Raw genomic sequence first — 21,394 nt, 5'->3', positions numbered from 1 at the left:
TACAACCACCTGGATAAAATCAGCCAGGTATCAGGTACTGCCCCGAGGGAAAGCCCTGAACTCTGGACATGGAGACAGAGTCAACCAAGACCAACACTGCTCTCTCTATCAGATGCTTCAAAACATACTCTCCTCACACTCGACATTTCATTTTCTACGCAGATCTATCACGTATAGCACCAAGATGAAACCCCTCACTAGTACTGATTAAAACTCGGTCAAACTCAGATTGAAAAGGAAACACCGTCAACATACGTGTTTGTCCTGCCTGCCCAGATTAAAAAATCTATCCGCAGCGTACTGTACGTCGCCTATAAACCCTATTCTACGTGTCATTATGTTTGTTTGCAGCGCCCGTGTCTGAGAAGCACTGAATCCCTGCCTAGGGAGTGTTGTCCCAGGCAGGAGTGTGTGGAAGTGGAGAGTGCAAAGTTAGGTCATGCATTGAAATGCCCTTAAGCCAGGCACTTTACCTTAGCTGTTCCAGTGAGAGACTCCTAGGGTACAAAGGCTTACATTCTAAAGGGTATGGAGGAAAGAGTAGAACGTGGAAGTATTATTCATGTTAGGCCTGGGTCTGCTTAGCAAATCAAATGAATATGTCTGGTTTCTGAGTCTAAAATGGGGAATTGAAAAAAAGGATGTGTCTAATGCTATTTCTGGACTTCTCTAGCCTCCATGCCCTCACATCTGGTACCTATGAAAAGGGGCAAAATAAAATAGGAAGAGGACAATAAGAAATATGATGATGACATGAATCAAATGAAATGAGACAATAAAACTGATAAACAACCGGATTTAGAGAAACAGCATAAGTATGAGATGGAGCACGTTGTGTTTCTTATCCCACTGGAGACTCTCTAACTCAAGTGGACACAGAGGGAGCTGACAGTGGATAAGTGAAGGGGGGGGACGAGGGTCCGAATGGAAAAGAGACTCCTGAAAAGATCACAGAGAGAAAAGAGTAGAATTCAAGAGCCGGGCCACAGAGAAAGCCACGCCACGACGCCAGCAGTCAAGAGTGGAGCGACTGAAAGGCCAAGGATATAAAAGAGGATGGGGAGAGGTAGAGGGAGTAAAAAGCTACATCGAATACAGAGGGGAGAGAGAGACAAATAAATGGTTTGTGCGGATAAAAGATAAAAAGTAACAAGTGGAGCGTGTGAGGCGTCAGCACCAGATGGGCAATGTGTGTCGGGAGGGACATTGAGGGCAGAGGCAGGAGAGACAGACGGAGAAAATAAAGCACAGGGACAAATACTGTGTGTGTGTGTGTGTGTGTCTATATTAGAGCTTTTGGAATGTTGGATAGCGTTCAACACAGGATGAGTGTTTGTGTGCATGCTTCACAGGGAGAGACCTTATGTGTGGAGGGGCTTATTCTGAGTCCACTGCCCAGTGCAAGCGTTGGACAAGCCCCTAATGATCACAACTCTGGCCTTGCCTTTTTAATTACCCAACCAGCCCTGACAGAGCGCCACAAAGCTCTTCAACCCACAGAATGGGGAGTAGAGGGGGGGAACAAAAACAGGACCTTTGCATCTGAAGTATGGCCCTAACCTCTGCTAATGCAAGGCTGTCCTGTCTGCCTCACTGCCATGGCCACTCTTTGTGTGGAGTGGAGGAGCAAGATGGCACTCCAACCCAGCACCACTGCTGCTGTCATGGTCTAGAGAACATGTATAGAGCCTGGGTCAAGACCCTCCATTGATGAAAGCCAAAGTATTCACTGCAATTTGTACCCTGCATGCATTAAGAAGAAACCCGATGTGAATGTGTGAAAGTCCATGTGTTTAACAGGTTAACATTGCCTCAGAAGAGCAGGATTTCTGGATTTCTCCTACTGTTGCAATTCATGTACAACAGACCAAGAACATGAAGGTTATCCAAGATGGCGTCTTTTTAGCTTATCAGGCAGACACACCCGGAGCATTGTCATGGCCTGAAGCTCCTGCCAATCATTCGCTCAATCAATCATCCGCATCTTTAGAATCGGACTTTATCTTAACGGTCTGTTGTTATTCAAATGAATGAATATGAACCATTTTAACAGAAAATACACACAAATAAGCACTATCACATTAACCCAGGTCCTGTATCAGCAATATCGTAAAATGACACATTCGATGAACCCATGTCTCATGACAAGGGTCCTTAACTTATTACCAGATGACCTGAACAAGAAAAACTCTGGGCCTTAGTACGCCAGGATAAACTTGGTGCCCAAGCAAATTATGTATAATGTATTTCTGAATGTATGCATGTTTCTGTTCAAGATACTATTCTTGATCCTGAAGAGACTAGTCCAGTCAGAAAAGGTTTGTCCCATCTGTATTGTCTGTGTTCCTCACTGTTTTACCTATTGTCACGTCACATTCCTGTGTGTCATCCATAACAGTGACGTTAAGGAGCAATGTGAGGGTCTTCTGAAACATCCTGTTCTGACCGCGGCTGAAGATGTCCCTCTGAAAAAGAACGGCCCAGAATTCCTCCACGTGCCACGAGAGATCAAAAAACGATTAAATCCCTTTTCGCCATTCTTATTGACAAGGGCATACGTGACTGGCAGCTCAAAGAACTGGGATGGGTCATTTAACTGTTTTCATTCTAAACTCAAGAAGCCTAATCAAATAATTGTGAAACTTACAGTGAAATGTTATGGTAGTCAATTCAATTCAATTCAATTCGCTTTATTGGCATGACGTAACAATATACATATTGCCAAAGCTTATTTTGTATATTTACAATATAAAAATAAATAAAAAATGAGAATCAAATATTGTCAACAGGACAACAGTAACAACAATAACCAAGGGTCAAAATAACCATACATTCAACAATAACAATAATCATACAGTAGAGGACATGTGCAGGTTTATTGGTCTGTCAGACACTGTCCCTCAACTTATGGCAGGCAGCAATGAAGTGCGCTGCCAACACACAGCTCTCTGCGTCCTCCCCCAACAGGACGGGTAGCCTATCCTCATCAGAGAGGTCTTTGAAACCTTGAATAAGGGTTTCATATTTGGGGAAATGACACTCTCTAATTGTTTTATATTTTTGACATTTTGTCAGGAAATGCAGCTCCGTCTCAGGTTCTGCTGTGGTGCAGTGGTCGCACAGCCTTTCCTCTACAGGGAGCCAGGTTTTCCTGTGTCTACCCTTCTCAATGGCAAGGCTGTGCTCACTGAGCCTGTACTTTGTCAAGGTTTTTCTAAGGTTTTGATCAGTAGCCATGGTCAAATATTTAGCCATAGTGTGCTGTCGATTTAGGGCCAGATAGCACTGCATTTTGCTTTGTGTTTGTGCTTGTGTTTCCCAATAAGCAATGTAGTTTTGTTTTGACTGTGTTGTAATTTGGTTTATTCTGATTGGATGTTCTGGTCCTGAGGCTTCAGTGTGTTAGTAGAACAGGTTTGTGAACTCAGCCCCAGGACCAGCTGGATGAGGGGACTCTTTTCTTTGCTCAGCTCTTGGCATTGCAGGGCTTGGTAATGATATGAGTAATGATAGTCTTTCATGGAGATGAAATCCAAATAGGTTTATATAAAATGACATAGAAGATACAAGACTGCATAACTGGAATGAGCATATTGACATAATTTTTCAAACTGTTTTAGGCCTTCATTTTGATTTGATGTGTGATACACTGTTGTATAGCACCCTCATGTGGCTAGAGTTCCACACTGGCCATACAGAGCAAACGAGTAAGATTTTGTAACTGCAGAGACACATTTCTAATAGAAATAAATAGGAATCTCAACATTTCACAGCAAATTCATAGGTGTAGGTAGGTCCATGTGGGTTTTGGGGGATTAAAATCGTTAGGAGACATTCATTGCGGCTATGGAACCCTGACCTGTTCACCGGACGTGCTACCTGTCCGAGAACTGCTGTTTTCAACTCTCTAGAGACAGCAGGAGCGGTAGAGATACACTCAATGATCGGCTATGAAAAGCCAACTGACATTTACTCCTGAGGTGCTGACTTGTTGCACCCTTGACAACTACTGTGATTATTATTATTTGACCATGCTGGTCATTTATGAACATTTGAACATCTTGGCCATGTTCTGTTATAATCTCCACCCGGCACAGCCAGAAGAGGACTGGCCACCCCTCATAGCCTGGTTCCTCTCTAGGTTTCTTCCTAGGTTTTGGCCTTTCTAGGGAGTTTTTCCTAGCCACTGTGCTTCTACACCTGCATTGCTTGCTGTTTGGGTTTTAGGCTGGGTTTCTGTACAGCACTTTGATATATCAGCTGATGTAAGAAGGGCTATATAAATACATTTGATTTGATTCTATTACTCTTTTTGACCCGTCAGCATGAAACATCGACTTCTGAGGTTCAATTAATTTTGTTAAATTGATAGTGCACGAATATGAACTAAAATACTTTTATCTTATGAAGAGAGAATGTAACAAACAAAAGGACTCAAACAAGATCCCTGAGGGATGCATTCTGTTTTATTGACCTTTGCCTTCTTGCTGAATAAGTGCAAGCTGAAAATGAAAACTTAAAAGGACAGTGCTTGGAAGTAACACATTGTCCCTGTCCTAAAAAAAGCCATTGAAAAGTCATGTCAGAGTTATATGTGTCTCACTTTTGGACACCTGCCCTCATATTTCCTGGTTGCGTCTCGGTATGATGATCTTGCGATAGGTCCGTCTCTCCGAGATGTTGCGTTTAACTTTGACCACGGGTTGCGAGGCCATCTCCAGATCCAGGGAGGGGCTGGAGTGGGACTTCTTCAGGGTTCCCTCCTCCCCCTCCTCATCCACTGTGTCCTTACACACAGCTCTGTCAAACAGGCTGAGCTTGCTGGTTCCCACCTCAGTCTCAGTTGACTGGTTCAAACCCTTCCAGACCTCCAGCATCTGGATGTAGGCCTCGTAGCGACATTTCTGTAGGGAGAGGAAGGAATGAGACATCTAATGGAGTGAAGGGGGAAAAAATGTAGCCTGCATTACGATACTGTCACAGAACTTAACATTGTGGTCAATCCCATATGCACATAAAACACACACACACACACACCCACACACACACACACACACACACCTCATGCTGCAGGTACTCCTCTCTGACTCGGTGTTCCTCCATCTCCTTGGCTTTGGCCCTGCGCCCGTCAGGGAGACTCTGCTGCAGGTAGGCCAGGTCTTCCTGGAAGGACTCCAGCATGCCTGCATGGGACTGCAGCTGTCTCTCCTGCAGGGGGCAGCAGAGAGCCAGGCTCAGTGAACAGGCTCAGAACACACTCCAGGTAGAAAGTGTCCCTAACCATAGATCTAGTATCAGATTACCATACCTGGCCCAGCACAACTAGAGAACATAAACTCAGCAAAAAAGAAACGTCCCCTTTTCAGGACCCTGTCTTTCAAGGATAATTCGTAAAAATCCAAATAACTTCACAGGTCTTCATGGTAACGATTTTAAACACTGTTTCCTATGCTTGTTCAATGAACCATATACAATTAGTGAACATGCACCTGGGGAACGGTCGTTAAGACACTAACAGCTTACAGACAGTAAGCAATTAAGGTCACAGTTATGAAAACTCAGGACACTAAAGAGGCCTGAAAAACACCAAAAGAAAGATGCCCAGGGTCCATGCTCATCTGTGTGATCGTGCCTTAGGCATGCTGTAAGGCATGAGGACTGCAGATGTGGCCAGGGCAAAAAATTGCAATGTCCATACTGTGAAACGTCTAAGACAGCGCTACAGGGAGACAGGACGGACAGCTGATCGTCCTCGCAGTGGCAGACCACGTGTAACAACACCTGCACAGGATCAGTACATCTGAACATCACACCTGCGGGACAGGTACAGGATGGCAACAACAACTGCCCGAGTTACACCAGGAATGCACAATCCCTCCATCAGTGCTCAGACTTTCCGCAATATGCTGAGAGAGGCTGGACCCAGGGCTTGTACAGTGAGGGAAAAAAGTATTTGATCCCCTGCTGATTTTGTATGTTTGCCCACTGACAAAGAAAGTTTCAGTCTATAATTTTAATGGTAGGTTTATTTGAACAGTGAGAGACAGAATAACAACAAAATAATCCTGAAAAATGCATGTCAAAAATGTTCTAAAATTATTAGCATTTTAATGAGGGAAATAAGTATTTGACCCCCTCTCAATCAAAAAGATTTCTGGCTCCTAGGTGTCTTTTATACAGGTAACGAGCTGAGATTAGGAGCACACTCTTAAAGGGAGTGCTCCTAATCTCAGTTTGTTACCTGTATAAAAGACACCTGTCCACAGAAGCAATCAATCATTCAGATTCCAAACTCTCCACCATGGCCAAGACCAAAGAGCTCTCCAAGGATGTCAGGGACAAGATTGTAGACCTACACAAGGCTGGAATGGGCTACAAGACCATCGCCAAGCAGCTTGGTGAGAAGGTGACAACAGTTGGTGCGATTATTCGCAAATGGAAGAAACACAAAAGAACTGTCAATCTCCCTCGGCCTGGGGCTCCATGCAAGATCTCATCTCGTGGAGTTGCAATGATCATGAGAACGGTGAGGAATCAGCCCAGAACTACACGGAGGATCTTGTCAATGATCTCAAGGCAGCTGGGACCATAGTCACCAAGAAAACAATTAGTAACACACTACGCCGTGAAGGACTGAAATCCTGCAGCGCCCGCAAGGTCCCCCTGCTCAAGAAAGCACATATACATGCCCGTCTGAAGTTTGCCAATGAACATCTGAATGATTCAGAGGACAACTGGGTGAAAGTGTTGTGGTCAGATGACACCAAAATGTAGCTATTTGGCATCAACTCAACTCACCGTGTTTGGAGGAGGAGGAATGCTGCCTATGACCCCAAGAACACCATCCAAACCGTCAAACATGGAGGTGGAAACATTTTGCTTTGGGGGTGTTTTTCTGCTAAGGGGACAGGACAACTTCACCGCATCAAAGGGACGATGGATGGGGCCATGTACCGTCAAATCTTGGGTGAGAACCTCCTTCCCTCAGCCAGGGCATTGAAAATGGGTCGTGGATGGGTAACTACCTGGTGGCCAACTACAAGAAACGCCTGACCTCTGTGATTGCCAACAAGGGTTTTGCCACCAAGTACTTAGTCATGTTTTGCAGAGGGGTCAAATACTTATTTCCCTCATTAAAATGCTAATCATTTTAGAACATTTTTGACATGCGTTTTTCTGGATTTTTATGTTGTTATTCTGTCTCTCACTGTTCAAATAAACCTACCATTAAAATTATAGACTGATCATTTCTTTGTCAGTGGGCAAACGTACAAAATCAGCAGGGGATCAAATACTTTTTCCCCCTCACTGTACAAGCCCTGGGTCCAGCCTCTCTCAGCCTATTGCGGAAAGTCTGAGCACAGATGGAGGGATTGTGCATTCCTGGTGTAACTCGGGCAGTTGTTGTTGCCATCCTGTACCTGTCCCGCAGGTGTGATGTTCAGCAGGGGATCAAATTTCCCCCCTCACTGTAGGCCTGTTGTAAGGCAGGTCCTCACCAGACATCACCGGCAACAACGTTGCCTATGGGCACAAACCCACCGTCGCTGGACCAGACAGGACTGGCAAAAGTGCTCTTCACTGACGAGTCATGGTTTTCTCACCAGGGGTGATGGTCGGATTCACGTTTATCGTCGAAGAAATGAGCGTTACACAGGCCTGTACTCTGGAGCGGGATCGATTTGGAGGTGGAGGGTCCGTCATGGTCTGGGGCGATGTGTCACAGCATCATCGGACTGAGCTTGTTGTCATTGCAGGCAATCTCAACGCTGTGCGTTACAGGGAAGACATCCTCCTTCCTCATGTGGCACCCTTCCGGCAGGCTCATCCTGACATGACCCTCCAGCATGACAATGCCACCAGCAATACTGCTCGTTCTGTGCGTGATTTCCTGCAAGACAGGAATGTCAGTGTTCTGCCATTGCCAGCGAAGAGCCCGGATCTCAATCCCATTGAGCACGTCTGGGACCTGTTGGATCGGAGGGTGAGGGCTAGGGCCATTCCCCCCAGAAATGTCCGGGAACTTGCAAGTGCCCTGGTGGAAGAGTGGGGTAACATCTCACAGGAAGAACTGGCAAATCTGGTGCCGTCCATGAGGAGGAGATGCGCTGCAGTACTTAATGCAGCTGGTGGCCACACCAGATACTGACTGTTACTTTTGATTTTGACCCACCTTTGTTCAGGGACACATTATTTCATTTCTGTTCGTCACATCTGTGGAACTTGTTCAGTTTATGTCTCAGTTGTTGAATCTTATGTTCATACAAATATTTACACATGTTAAGTTTGCTGAATATAAACGCAGTTGACAGTGAGAGGACATTTCTTTTTTTGCTGAGTTCACAGTCTCAACGTACTACTAGACTCCTAAATATCACACCCCACAAAAATGAATACATAACGTACTAAAACAAAGCAGTTGGGACTACAGAGAGTGAACCAAGAGGGTATGTGAGTACAGTACCAGTGAGTGGGCAGACTGCGAGGCAGGCAGGATGGGTCTGCAGAACTTCCTCTGAGAGCCCACGGCAGCAGGGAAGGGAGGAGAGGAGTGTAGGGCTGACACCAGGTTGATACGGCTGATCCATGAAATCATCTCTGTTGTGGAGCTGGGGACAACAAGGGAACCGTGCACATAGAAGACATAACATATCTAATCATATCTTTGTACATAAAGTCACAGGATTATTGGACTGCTGCATCCTGATTGATTCGATTGTTCCTTCACACCGCCAAACAGTCAAACACATTAGTCCTTTGTGTGACAAATGTAAATTCACAACTCCAATACTACATGGATACAGTTCCGGTCTCTCAAACATACACACTACATAGACTCACGAGGCCTGAAAGAGGAAGACCCTCCAGTCAGCGGTCTGCAGGCGGAAGACGTGTGGTCTCTTAGTGTAGTCTGCTGCCTGCTCTGCCAGGGCATGGTGCACACTGACCACCTCCTCTGTACTCTGCCACTCCATCGTATACTCATCCTGAGGGGGGGGGAGAAGAGGTTGGATAGGGTAACAAGCAGTGAGGGATTCGTGTGAAAGGCATCCAGAACATTATCATGAGGCCGTGATATGGAAAGTATGGAATAAGAGGAGGTGACAAGATGAGGGAGAGGAGGAAGAGGAGGAGACTCTAACCTTCTGTAAGTAGAGGACCATTCCCTTCAGCACTCCATAGAAGATCTTCCAGCTTCTCTTCCCCCAAGGAGCTGTCACACACAAAGGATTTATCAAACACTATGACGCTTTGTACACACTTTATTGCCCTGATATTTGAGTTCCTATGGTTTCGTGCAAACAGTGTCACAGTCCAACTCACTGCGTTTGCCATCGATGTCAGCGTGGGCCTTGCGTTTGAGGAAGCTCTGTTTGAACACTGTGGCCTTCTTGTCATGCGGCACATCTTGGAACGGGTTGCTCTTGGAGCGCAAGGGTGCGTCCTCTTTAGCGTCCTCCGCCAACAACATGGAGCTCTTCAGTTCCTTCTCATCACTGAACAGGGCGATTGACGAGATGAGGGGAGGAATGAAGAAGCAATGGAAAGGAAATGTAAAAACAATGAAAATATGAGAGGTGTAACACAACCACAATATATTGGAGAAAGCAACATGAAGAGGAAGCTGTATGTAAATCAGCCATGTCCAAGGGGAGACTGAAAAGGTGGTGGTAAATAGTATAGAATAATGCTACCCACTACCTTGTTCTTAAGTCAGACTACTTACACTGCCCATTCCAGAGGCTCGTTCTTAATGGAGTTGTAGAGAGCCTGAGAAAGAAACAAGAGAAAGGACACTGAAGTCTTCCATTAAAACGGGCTACTTCAGACTGCTACAGACACTGTTCTTTCAGTTAACAGTATCTACTGAAATATTGAGTAGGTGTAGAATGAGGAAGGATAATCTTACCTTCAACAGCTCCTTACTGAAGTTCTCACCCTCATTCATCCCATCCAGGTTGGACACGAAGCTGGACACAGACATGGGTTTGCCCACATTCTGAGGACAGACACAAAAACAATGTTTAACTCAGTAGCGGTCAGTGCTGTTTAATTTGATTTTTTCTGAGGATGATCTTATTTCTATTGCAGCATATTGGATGACTGTCATTCATATTCCATTCACCCAGTTCAATGTAACATCGATAGGTTTAGGCTACTACATGATACTCAAAAATTGTCCCTATACCCATCATGACAACAAATTCAAGTTTACAACGTAGGTGCACAGGTCGAGAGACATTTTTCAGTAATCAAGGTGACAGACCGTGACACATTCAATACCGCCTTGCACACTCTTGCCTGCATCTAGCTAAGGTGTAATCAGTAGTCCAACAGTCGCAAACGAGAGTTTCTATTGGCCAAATTCAGGTATGTTTAACTCCGTTTCATTCCATTTTCTTCCGTTTAAGAAATGCATTTCAACAGAATCGGCAGAATAAATAAACCCTTGAACACCACAAACAGTTCAATTCAAAGCAGCCACATAGCAGCCACATAGCAGCCACATAGCAGCCACATAGCAGCCACATAGCAGCCACATAGCAGCCACATAGCAGCCACATAGCAGCCACATAGCAGCCACATAGCAGCCACATAGCAGCCACATAGCAGCCACATGATCATTTGCTCATTGTATAATTCCTTCTCGCATCTACACGCTCTCCTCTCACATTTTCCTTTCAACTTCAGTGCACAATACAGTAGCTGACCAGGCAAAAATCCTTTCCAAAACAAAACGTCATACCATAACCGCTACACACAGCCTACATCGTTGTCACCATATTAGCTAACATCATAGTCAACATAGCTAAATATTTTAACTAACTCGCAATAAACCCGCTACAATCTTGCAGTACAGTGTACAGCAAGCAGTTACACCGTTGGGCCCCGTTGGGAATAAATCAAACCAAAAGCGTACCTTGACTTAGAAGAGTTACAGTGTTGGATAGCCATAGCCAGCTAACATAGCATCCCTCTCTGTTTGAGCCAGGAATTTGAGTAGGCTAAACTAGCTAGCTGCATTCGCTAGATAGGTAAGTAAAAAAAAAAAAACACAATGAAATATAGCTAGCTCTCGCTCTCTTTTGCTTCTCCATTTTTTAAGAAACTAATTTGTTCAAAACTGTTCAACTATTGTCTCTCTCTCTCTTTGAGTCAGCTACTCACCACATGTTATGCACTGCAGTGCTAGCTAGCTGTAGCTTATGCTTTCACTACTAGATTAATTCTCTGATCCTTTGAGTTGAAAACATGTCAGTTCATACAGCAAGAGCTCTGATAGGTTGGAAGATGTCCTCCGGAAGTTGTCATAACTGTGTAAGTCTATGGAAGGGGATGAGAACCATGAGCCTCCTAGGTTTTGTATTGAAGTCAATGTACCCAGAGGAAGATGGAAACTAGCTGTCCTCCGGCTACACCATGGTGCTACCCTACAGAGTACTGTTGAGGCTACTGTAGACTTTTAATACAAAACAGTGTATTTTAATCAATTATTTGGTGACGTGAAAATATTTAGTATAGCTTTATCTAAAAAGGATAACTTTGTTTTGTTTCACACTTTTTATTTTTCTGAAATTCACTAAGGAGGATGGTCCTCCCCTGGTTTAACTGTGTATACATTCAAAACCCTAAATACCTACACATTTGCAGTGAAGTGAGGACTCACCTGTCCATGCAGATCAGAGTTCAGAAGCATCACAGAACAGGTGAGTGTGAGTACTTCTCCGGAAGAGGAGAAGGTGTGAGGGTTGCATTGCTGGAATCGACAGGAGAAATGCTGCAGCACCCGCTCTCTTTCCTGGGTCTCACCGATAAGCACCACCACCCTCAGGAAAGACCTGGGAGAGGAGGGCAAAATAAAGGAAATATAACATCATTTACAGATGGAAGATGCTCATTTGAGACCATTACTTGTTACTATTACAGTGAACTAGGAAAAATCTAATTAGAAAGTGTGAAGGACTTACCTCAGGCCTTGGTCCAGTCTCTGACCGGTGAAGTCAAAGAACTTGAGGTACTCCTCCCCAACGGCTCGGCTAAAGTCATTGCTGAATTAGAGAGGGGCCGGGAGACAAAGACAGGTCAAGTTCATGACTCAAGGTGACACATTATGAGGACAAAAAAACTCAGAAAGTACTTACTAGCATGGATAATTACCCTGATAGTTACTACTGCATAAGGCCTATGTAATGTAAAGTGTGGCCACTCCATGTTTTGCAGCCTTTGGTCTTACTCTTTGTCCAGGTGTTTGACCACATCTGTCTTGTGGATCCCGTCCAGCCTGTAGAGTCTTTCAGCCAGCCTGCAGGCCTTCTCCCTGTCCAAACCTCCACCATTCATATGGACCACCACTGGTTCTGAGGCCTCTATCTGCTGTACCTGAGACTCCAGTTGCTCTCCACTTCCTTCCCTGGGCAGCAAACATGAATCCTCTGTACACACTTTCTGTTCCAATTGTTCTACCTGCTCTGTCTGCTCAAGCTCTTCTGTCAACTCAGTCAGTGCAGTCTGCGCTGGCTGTTCAGCCCCTGAGTGTTTCTGGTCTTCTGTCTGGTGTGACTGTTCTGTCTGTTCAAGCTCCTCTGTGCAAAGGAAAAGTAATTCTTCTAACTGCTTTGAATGTATTGGTTTGTTTTCTGTCTGCTCGGACTGCTCCGTCTGCTCGGACTGCTCTGTCTGCTCCATGTCCCCTGATTGTTTTGACTGCTCAGAATCTTCAGAGTGTTCTGTCTGCTGTGATGGTTCTGCCTGCACTGAAAAGTCTGTCTGCTCCGAGTGCATAGTTTGCTCTGGCTGTTGCGTCTGCTCTGATTCTTTTGATTGTTCTGACTGGTCTGTTACTTCTGACTGTTCTGCCTGTTGTAAATGGGCCTCTTCAGTTTGCTGGTCTTCCTCCCCTGACTGATTTGAATGCTCTACCTGGTCGGACTCTAGAAGTTTCTCAGAGTCTTCTGGCTGCTCTGTTGTCTCGGTATTGTTCCCGTATTCACTCTGTTCTGTGTGGTTAGGCTCTGACTGCCCACTGTGTTCAGACTTCTCTGAGAGTTCTGACTGTTCTTTCAGTTCAGCTGGCTCAAGCAGGTGCTCTAAGAGTTCTATAGTCTCTGATTCCTCCTCACTGTCCGACTGTTCCCTCCCCTCTGACTGTCCTATCTGTTCTGTCTGCTCGTCACAATCTCCATTATAAGATAAATTAGTCACAGTCTGCTCCTCCTCCTCTTCCTTCTCCTCATAGTCCGTAGAGCTGGATCCTTGCTCCGGGTTGATCTGTATAGTCAGGACTGTGCCAGTCTGTTCCTGTTTCTCTCCCGGCACAGAGTCTAAACTCTCAGTATCCGACCTAGTCTCGGACTCTGCTGTCTGTACAGAGCTAGGATCTATGTCAGAGGGTGTGACAGTCTCCTCTGTCACAGACTGTCCTATCCCTTCCTCTGGCCATGGACATCTCCCTGAAAGAGAGTCTAAACACACAGATACCCATGTTAATATCGACCAAGTCAATATCACAGGAGGCTTTTGAGGGGAGAACGGCTCATAATAATGTCCGAAAGGGAGCAAATAGAATGGCGTCATTTGTTACATTTTAGTCATTTAGCAGACGCTCTTATCCAGAGCAACTTACAGTAGTGAATGCATACATTTCATACATTATTTTTTTCCCGTACTGGTCCCCCGTGGGAATCGAACCCACAACCCTGGCGTTGCAAACACCATGCTCTACCAACTGAGCCACACGGGACCATGTTACCATTCCATTTTTCAGCTCCAGTCATTAGAACGAGCCTGTTTCCCCAATTAAGGTGCCTCCAACATCCTATGCACTCAACATACTATATGATCAAGTCAAAGTGAGAGGTGAGAGGTCAAATGCATTTGAAGGGGTAGCAACTATCAGAATATGTCAACACATGTTAAAATAAAAATCTTAGAGTATGCCCATGGTGCATTTGCGAAAGTGACTTCGGTCTGCACTCACCATGGTCCTCAAATAGCTCTTGTGCTGAAGCCTCCTCTTCTTGTGTGTGTGCTGCATGCTCCTCCACATATGGCCTTGGTGTATCACATGCCTGGAATTGCAAAAGCAGCTGTCAACAATAAACATCAAGCTGGGGAAAACTTGTGATTGAGAAAGAGGTGGGATGATCAGCACTCAGACAGAAGGGACCTGGCTCTCAGATGACTGATATGTACAGTACCAGTCAAAAGCTTGGACATACTTACTCATTCAAGGGTTTTTCTTTATTTTACTAATTTCTACTTTGTCGAATAATAGTGAAGACATCACAACTATGAAATAGCAGATATGGAATCATGTAGTAACCAAAAAAAAGTGTATATATTATAGAGTCTTCAAAGTAGCCACGCTTTGCCTTGATGACAGCTTTGCACACTCTTGGCATTCTCTCAACCAGCTTCACCTGGAATGCTTTTCCAACAGCCTTGAAGGGGTTCCCACATATGCCAAGCACTTGTTGGCTGCTTTTCCTTCACTCTGCGGCCAACTCATCCCAAACCATCTCAATTGGGTTGAGGTCAGGTGATTGTGGAGGCCAGGTCATCTGATGCAGCACTCCATCACTCTCCTTCTTGGTCAAATAGCCCTTACACAGCCCAGAGGTGTGTTTTTGGTCATTGTCCTGTTGAAAAACAAATGACAGTCCCACTAAGCTCAAACCAGATGGGATGGCGTATTGCTGTAGAATGCTGTGGTAGCCATGCTGGTTAAGTGTGCCTTGAATTCTAAATAAATCACAGACAGTGTCACCAGCAAAGCACCCCCACACCATCATACCTTCTCCTACATGCTTTACGGTGGGAACCACACATGCGGAGATGATCCATTCACCTACTCTGCGTCTCATAAAGACTCGACGGTTGAAACCAAAAATCGCAAAATTGGACTCATCAGACCAAAAGGACAGATTTCCACTGATCTAATGTCCATTGCTCGTGTCGCTTCTTCTTATTGGTGTCCTTTAGTAGTGGTTTCTTTGCAGCAATTCAACCATGAAGGCCTGATTCACGCAGTCTCCTCTGAACAGCTGATGTTGAGATGTGTCTGTTACTTGAACTCTGTGTCTGTTACTTGAAAGCTGTCCTTGCCATAATATGGACTTGGTCTTTTACCAAATAGGGCTATCTTCTGCACACACCCCCCCCCCACCTTGTCACAGCACAACTGATTGGCTCGAATGCATTAAGGAAAGAAATTCCACAAATTAACAAGGCACACCTGTTAATTGAAATACATTCCAGGTGACTACCTCATGAAGCTGGTTGAGAGAATGCCAAGAGTGTGCAAAGCTGTCATCAAGGCAAACGGTGGCTACTTTGAAGAATCTAAAATATTTTTTGATTTGTTTAACACTTTTTTGGTTACTACACTGAGGGAAAAAGTATTTGATCCCCTGCTGATTTTGTATGTTTGCCCACTGACAAAGAAATGATCAGTCTATAATTTTAATGGTAGGTTTATTTGAACAGTGAAAGACAGAATGACTACAAAAAATCCAGAAAAACACATGTCAAAAATGTTCTAAAATGATTAGCATTTTAATGAGGGAAATAAGTATTTGACCCCTCTGCAAAACATGACTAAGTACTTGGTGGCAAAACCCTTGTTGGCAATCAGAGGTCAGGCGTTTCTTGTAGTTGGCCACCAGGTTTGCACACATCTCAGGAGGGATTTTGTCCCACTCCTCTTTGCAGATCTTCTCCAAGTCATTAAGGTTTCGAGGCTGACGTTTGGCAACTCGAACCTTCAGCTCCCTCCACAGATTTTCTATGGGATTAAGGTCTGGAGACTGGCTAGGCCACTCCAGGGCTTTGATGTGCTTCTTCTTGAGCCACTCCTTTGTTGCCTTGGCCGTGTGTTTTGGGTCATTGTCATGCTGGAATACCCATCCACGACCCATTTTCAATGCCCTGGCTGAGGGAAGGAGGTTCTCACCCAAGATTTGACGGTACATGGCCCCATCCATCGTCCCTTTGATGCGGTGAAGTTGTCCTGTCCCCTTAGCAGAAAAACACCCCCAAAGCAAAATGTTTCCACCTCCATGTTTGACGGTTTGGATGGTGTTCTTGGGGTCATAGGCAGCATTCCTCCTCCTCCAAACACGGCGAGTTGAGTTGATGCCAAATAGCTACATTTTGGTGTCATCTGACCACAACACTTTCACCCAGTTGTCCTCTGAATCATTCAGATGTTCATTGGCAAACTTCAGACGGGAATGTATATGTGCTTTCTTGAGCAGGGGGACCTTGCTCAAGGATTACAGTCCTTCACGGCGTAGTGTGTTACTAATTGTTTTCTTGGTGACTATGGTCCCAGCTGCCTTGAGATCATTGACAAGATCCTCCGTGTAGTTCTGGGCTGATTCCTCACCGTTCTCATGATCATTGCAACTCCACGAGGTGAGATCTTGCATGAAGCCCCAGGCCGAGGGAGATTGACAGTTCTTTTGTGTTTCTTCCATTTGCGAATATTCGCACCAACTGTTGTCACCTCACCAAGCTGCTTGGCGATGGTCTTGTAGCCCATTCCAGCCTTGTGTAGGTCTACAATCTTGTCCCTGACATCCTTGGAGAGCTCTTTGGTCTTGGCCATGGTGGAGAGTTTGGAATCTGATTGATTGATTGCTTCTGTGGACAGGTGTCTTTTATACAGGTAACAAGCTGAGATTAGGAGCACTCCCTTTAAGAGGGTCAAATATTTATTTCCTTCATTAAAATGCAAATCATTTTCTAACATTTTTGACATGCGTTTTTCTTGATTTTTTTGTTGTTATTCTGTCTCTCACTGTTCAAATAAACCTATCATTAAAATTATAGACTGATCATTTCTTTGTCAGTGGGCAAACGTACAAAATCAGCAGGGCATCAAATACTTTTTTCCCTCACTGTACATGATTCAATATGTGTTATTTCATAGTTTTGATGTCTTCACTACTATTCTACAATGTAGAAAATGGTCAAAATAAAGAAAAACCCTTGAATGAGTAAGTGTGTCCAAACTTTTGACTGGTACTGTATATTCCATCCACCTCATCTCAACCTACGACTGAAACCTAAATGCTGGTATATAATCTATGAATAGACAGAGGTAGAGCCATTTCTCATCCTAAATACTCTCTTTCTCTTGTACTTTCACAGACAAACACACACATGCACACAGGAAATAAAGGTCCAAAAATGGACACAAACACACAGCAACATAATCTCAAATGACAACAGACACATAACCACAATCCTTTCCTGTCTGCCTGACGTACCCGAGGGGAGCTTTCACTCTGGTCTGTGTCCAAAGGCAGCTGTTGCTCCGGTCCGTTGTGATTATGTGTCTTCTCCTGGACAGACAGCTCTATGTTGATTCCTGTTACACAGGCTTGATGTTCCTGCTGCTGGTGGTGGGACAGGGGACTCACAGTCCAGTCCAGACTGGCCGCTCCACTGGAGTCCAGCTCATCGGCCGGGCTGTCAGTCATGGGGTAGGGCATGTCAGGGGAGAGGTCGGTTATGTCCCACTGCACCGTGGCAAAGGACAGAGGGACACTGGGATGGATCATGGGGTACACAGGTAAAGTCATGGAATCCCAGTGCTCCTCTGGCTCCTCAGTCTGAAGAGAGTTATCCTCTTTCTCCCTGTCCATCAGGTTCACTTGCTCCTCCATCTCTCTCCACCCAGTAGCCTCCTCCGGTGGCCTGCTCTGTAGTGGGAGATCCATATTGGGCCATGTCTGGCTATCTGGCTCCCTGAGGTCTGGGAGAGGAGAGCGCACCCTAGACCCCTCCATAACCTCTCTCTTCACTCAGTCCTAAGCAGAGAGATATGTCTCAACTTAGTTTAGTCTCGTTCCTCTGTGCTGGGCAGGGCATCCATCTTGGAATTAGGTCAAAGTGATGCTGTCATGGTTGACTCCTGTGGTTGGTTAGCTTCCGGTGCTGCCCTAGTTATGTGCACGAGGTCCGTAAAGCAAGAACATTCACGTACAATAAAATATGGCAAAACATTCATTCAAACTAACTAGTGACTCGCTCATAAATTCCCAGAGTAATGTCAAACAAGTAGTGTTTGTAAAGGGCTAATGTTCAAATGAAAATAAATCAGTAAGACAATATGTTTAGCTAAAGACAGGTTCTCTTTAAGTACACCTTGAGGAGATCAATCATTCTGGCACTTGTTTATAAATAAACATATGTGGCGAACTGAGTCATCTGCCAAATGAAAGCCAATCTAAACAGGTACAGTAAATCGAAGAGGAAATACTACTCTGCAGGCTAAAATCTACTCCCCAACACTCCCCAACACCTGACTCATATATCAAGAATATTACAGTGTGAAATTTCAATTTGTAAATTGTATTATTTAAAAAAAAATGGACTAGGGTGTGAGATTAGCACTCTTTCAATTGACAGAAAGCCAACATCCTAAAATGTAGACCAGTGGTGGCTCATGTCACGCTCACACATCATACACAAATAGGCACCGTTCAATGACAAACAGTGTCTCTAAAACATATTAAAATGTAAGCCAACACTCACCATTCACTTCTGCATACCAAACACTATCCAGTTAATATATTTTAAGGAAGAGGTTGTTTTATAAACCCTGTTGACTTCTCTCTCTTTTGGCGTGGCACAGCGGATGTGCTTTGCAATGACTTTTGCTGAAACATTACAGAGGCGCATTTACTTCCTGACCACAGAAGAGCAGCCTTTACAGAAAGAGAGAGAGAGAGAGAAGTTGGAGAGCAAAGATGGAGAGAAATAGAGAGTGAGAGCCAGATGGTGGGGGTGTGAGTGGTTTCACTGTATCCTGAATATTCATGTCTACTGCTAACCATCAACTTGAGCTACCATGATGTACATGTATAGGTCATGGTCCATGGAACTACTCTGAGGAGATCAGTTAAGATATACAGTAGTATGTTGTTGATCCATACCAAGGACACTACCTGATATAAACACAGCATTTTTGTAACAATTCATGTGAAGCCTTATACTAAGCCTCTAGTCTTGAGAATTGCACTGTCATCAAAAGAAGGGTGACTTGGAAAAGGGTTCAAATACCTCCTATTCCCTCTATATAAACTTTCACTCCATTTCTTTCTTTCAGTCTCAGCCTTTTTGTCAATAGTCTACTCACATCACATAACCAACATCCGGGACCGTGCTTGGCCACACTTCCTGTGTGGGTGCTCACTTCTCATTTCCTGTTAGGGTGCTAGGCTGGCGCTCCACTTAAAGACATTAAAGAACGGTATAAACTTATGTTAGATAGATACTTTCTTTTTGCACCCCATACTTCCTCATTGAATCTGTGTGAATGAGATTTTCAGATCTCTGAGATTGTATAAAGATCCAGGTGTGTGTTGTATAAACTAGATTACTCTTACTTTGGAGTCTGGATAAAGACTAGTGACTCGCTCATAAAAGTCATCATCTTTCTTTAGGTATAATATTTGAAGGTATTCAGGTCATAGGTTACAGTTATCTAATTAGAGGAACATTGTTCCCTTCATGCAGGCACAATACAGGCCTATCTATTGTTTGTTGTAATAACAACAATAATCTCTGACCTTGGATTTGAATGTTGCTGGTGATTAAGTCTTCAGGTTCTTAAAGTTAATAAGAGAGAGATTTCAGTTGTGTCCTTTAAAATACCAGCATTACTACACTGAACAAAAATATTAAATGCAACATGTAAAGTGTTGGTCCCATGTTTCATGAGCCGAAATAAAATATATCAGAAATGTGCCATACGCACAAAAAATGTATTTCTCTCACATTTTGTGCACAAATTTGTTTACATCTCTGTTAGTGAGCATTTCTCCTTTGCCAAGATAATCGATCCACGTGACAGGTGTGGCATATCAAGAAGCTGAATAAACAGCATGATCATTACACAGGTGCACCTTGTGCTGGGGACAATATAAGGCCACTAAAATGTGCAGTCTCGTCACACAACACAATGCCACAGTTGTCTCAAGTTTTCAGGGAGGGTGCAATTGTCATGCTGACTGCAGGAATGTCCACCAGAGATGTTGCCAGATCATTTCTCTACCATAAGCCACCTCCAACATTATTTTAGAGAATTTGTCAGTACCTCCAACCAAAGACCACGTGTATGGAGTCGTGCGGGCAAGCGGTTTGCTGATGTCACCGTTGTGAACAGAGTGACACATGGTGGTGGTGGGTTATGGTATGGGCAGGCATAAACTACAGACAATGAACACAATTGCACTTTATCAATGTTAATTCGAATGCACAGAAATACCGTGATGAGATCCTGAGGCCCCATTGTGAGTCCCATTTTTGTAAGGTATCTATGACCAACAGATGCATATCTGTATTCCCAGTCATGTGAATCCATAGATTAGGGCCTAATTTATTTATTTTAATTTACTGACTTCCTTATATGAACTGTAACTCAGTAAAATCTTTGAAAATGTTGCATGTTACATTTATATTTTTGTTGAGCATATTTGAACCAAATTCAGGAAATGAAGGTCTAATAAACAGGTACAAGGCAATGGCAAAGGTTTAGCGCAGCTGATGAACCATTACATGAACTTGTGGATGTCCCAGTGATTATGTGGATCATCCCCTACCAGTGGACCATTGTATTGGCAGGCACTATGCATGGGACTCTAGCTGTTGAGACAGTCTATCAGAGTGAGATGCCAAACTGACTGTAACCACATTGACTCTTCAACACCACACCCAAAGGCTCTACATGACAAGTACAACGATGCACAAACCAAACCACAAACTTGAATGAAACCATCAACACCAACAGGATAACAAGGTTAATATATATTATTCATGTGTGGAAACACCAGATAATAAACACTACTGCTGTCAGCAAACTAATAACATGCCTGAGATCATTAAAAACTCAAACACAAACTACTTTCAGAGAGTAACACTTGCCATTTTCATAGTAAACTTCAATTTGGACTTACCCTTTAAAGCCTTCTCAGGGGGTATCATATGACCAGTGAGTTAGTAAGGCTTTAAGTCAGTCTGGGGGGAAAAACCTCTTTATTGCCATGTAGACAGACAGCTTAGTGCACAAGGTGTAATCCCTCAGATGACAAGTTTTCTAGCCTCTCTCACTTACACAGCGCTAGCCTGGGGTGTCACAGAGGATGCATGTCGCAAGTCCTAGTCCACTCCTCCTCTGTGAGAGATACCTCATCTCCAGGCAACAGATCCCAGACTTCCACCTCCCTCTGCTCATCTGCAACATGGATATGCCTTGCAAAAACAGGGGAAGAGGCAACAAAAATAAAGAAAAACCACATTGTGATTGGCAGGGAGCGAAATAGCACAAAGACACCTGAGAGCATTGGGCCCGCCCACAGCCTAAAGGCACAGATGCGCACAAGCA

General features: G+C 44.3%; 1 protein-coding gene across 6 annotated transcripts; it reads right to left on the bottom strand.

Moving 5' to 3' along the window:
- Positions 1-4,446: 4,446 nt before the first annotated feature.
- LOC106563296 (PH and SEC7 domain-containing protein 1) lies at positions 4,447-21,260 on the bottom strand. Of its 6 annotated transcripts, none has more exons than XM_014128778.2 (14): positions 20,967-21,260; positions 17,274-17,948; positions 13,979-14,069; positions 12,236-13,463; positions 11,970-12,050; positions 11,669-11,840; positions 9,911-10,000; positions 9,728-9,771; positions 9,325-9,497; positions 9,144-9,214; positions 8,842-8,987; positions 8,465-8,609; positions 5,062-5,208; positions 4,447-4,904 (listed from the first exon to the last, which is right to left on the bottom strand). In XM_014128778.2, the coding sequence occupies exons 2-14, from the start codon at positions 17,793-17,795 to the stop codon at positions 4,620-4,622; spliced, it is 3,195 nt and encodes a 1,064-aa protein (XP_013984253.2). In that variant the 5' UTR covers positions 17,796-17,948; positions 20,967-21,260; the 3' UTR covers positions 4,447-4,619. The 6 variants fall into 6 exon arrangements, with proteins under 6 accessions (XP_013984253.2, XP_013984251.2, XP_013984252.2 ...); XM_014128776.2 differs by lacking the exon at positions 20,967-21,260 and adding an exon at positions 18,544-19,103; XM_014128777.2 differs by lacking the exon at positions 20,967-21,260 and adding an exon at positions 18,544-18,716 and having other exon boundaries at positions 17,274-17,943.
- Between the last annotated feature and the right edge of the window lie 134 nt (positions 21,261-21,394).

This window comes from Salmo salar, chromosome ssa11, assembly GCF_905237065.1.
Source record: "Salmo salar chromosome ssa11, Ssal_v3.1, whole genome shotgun sequence".
Lineage (NCBI taxonomy): Eukaryota > Metazoa > Chordata > Actinopteri > Salmoniformes > Salmonidae > Salmo > Salmo salar.
This window is presented reverse-complemented; position numbering and strand designations above follow the sequence as displayed.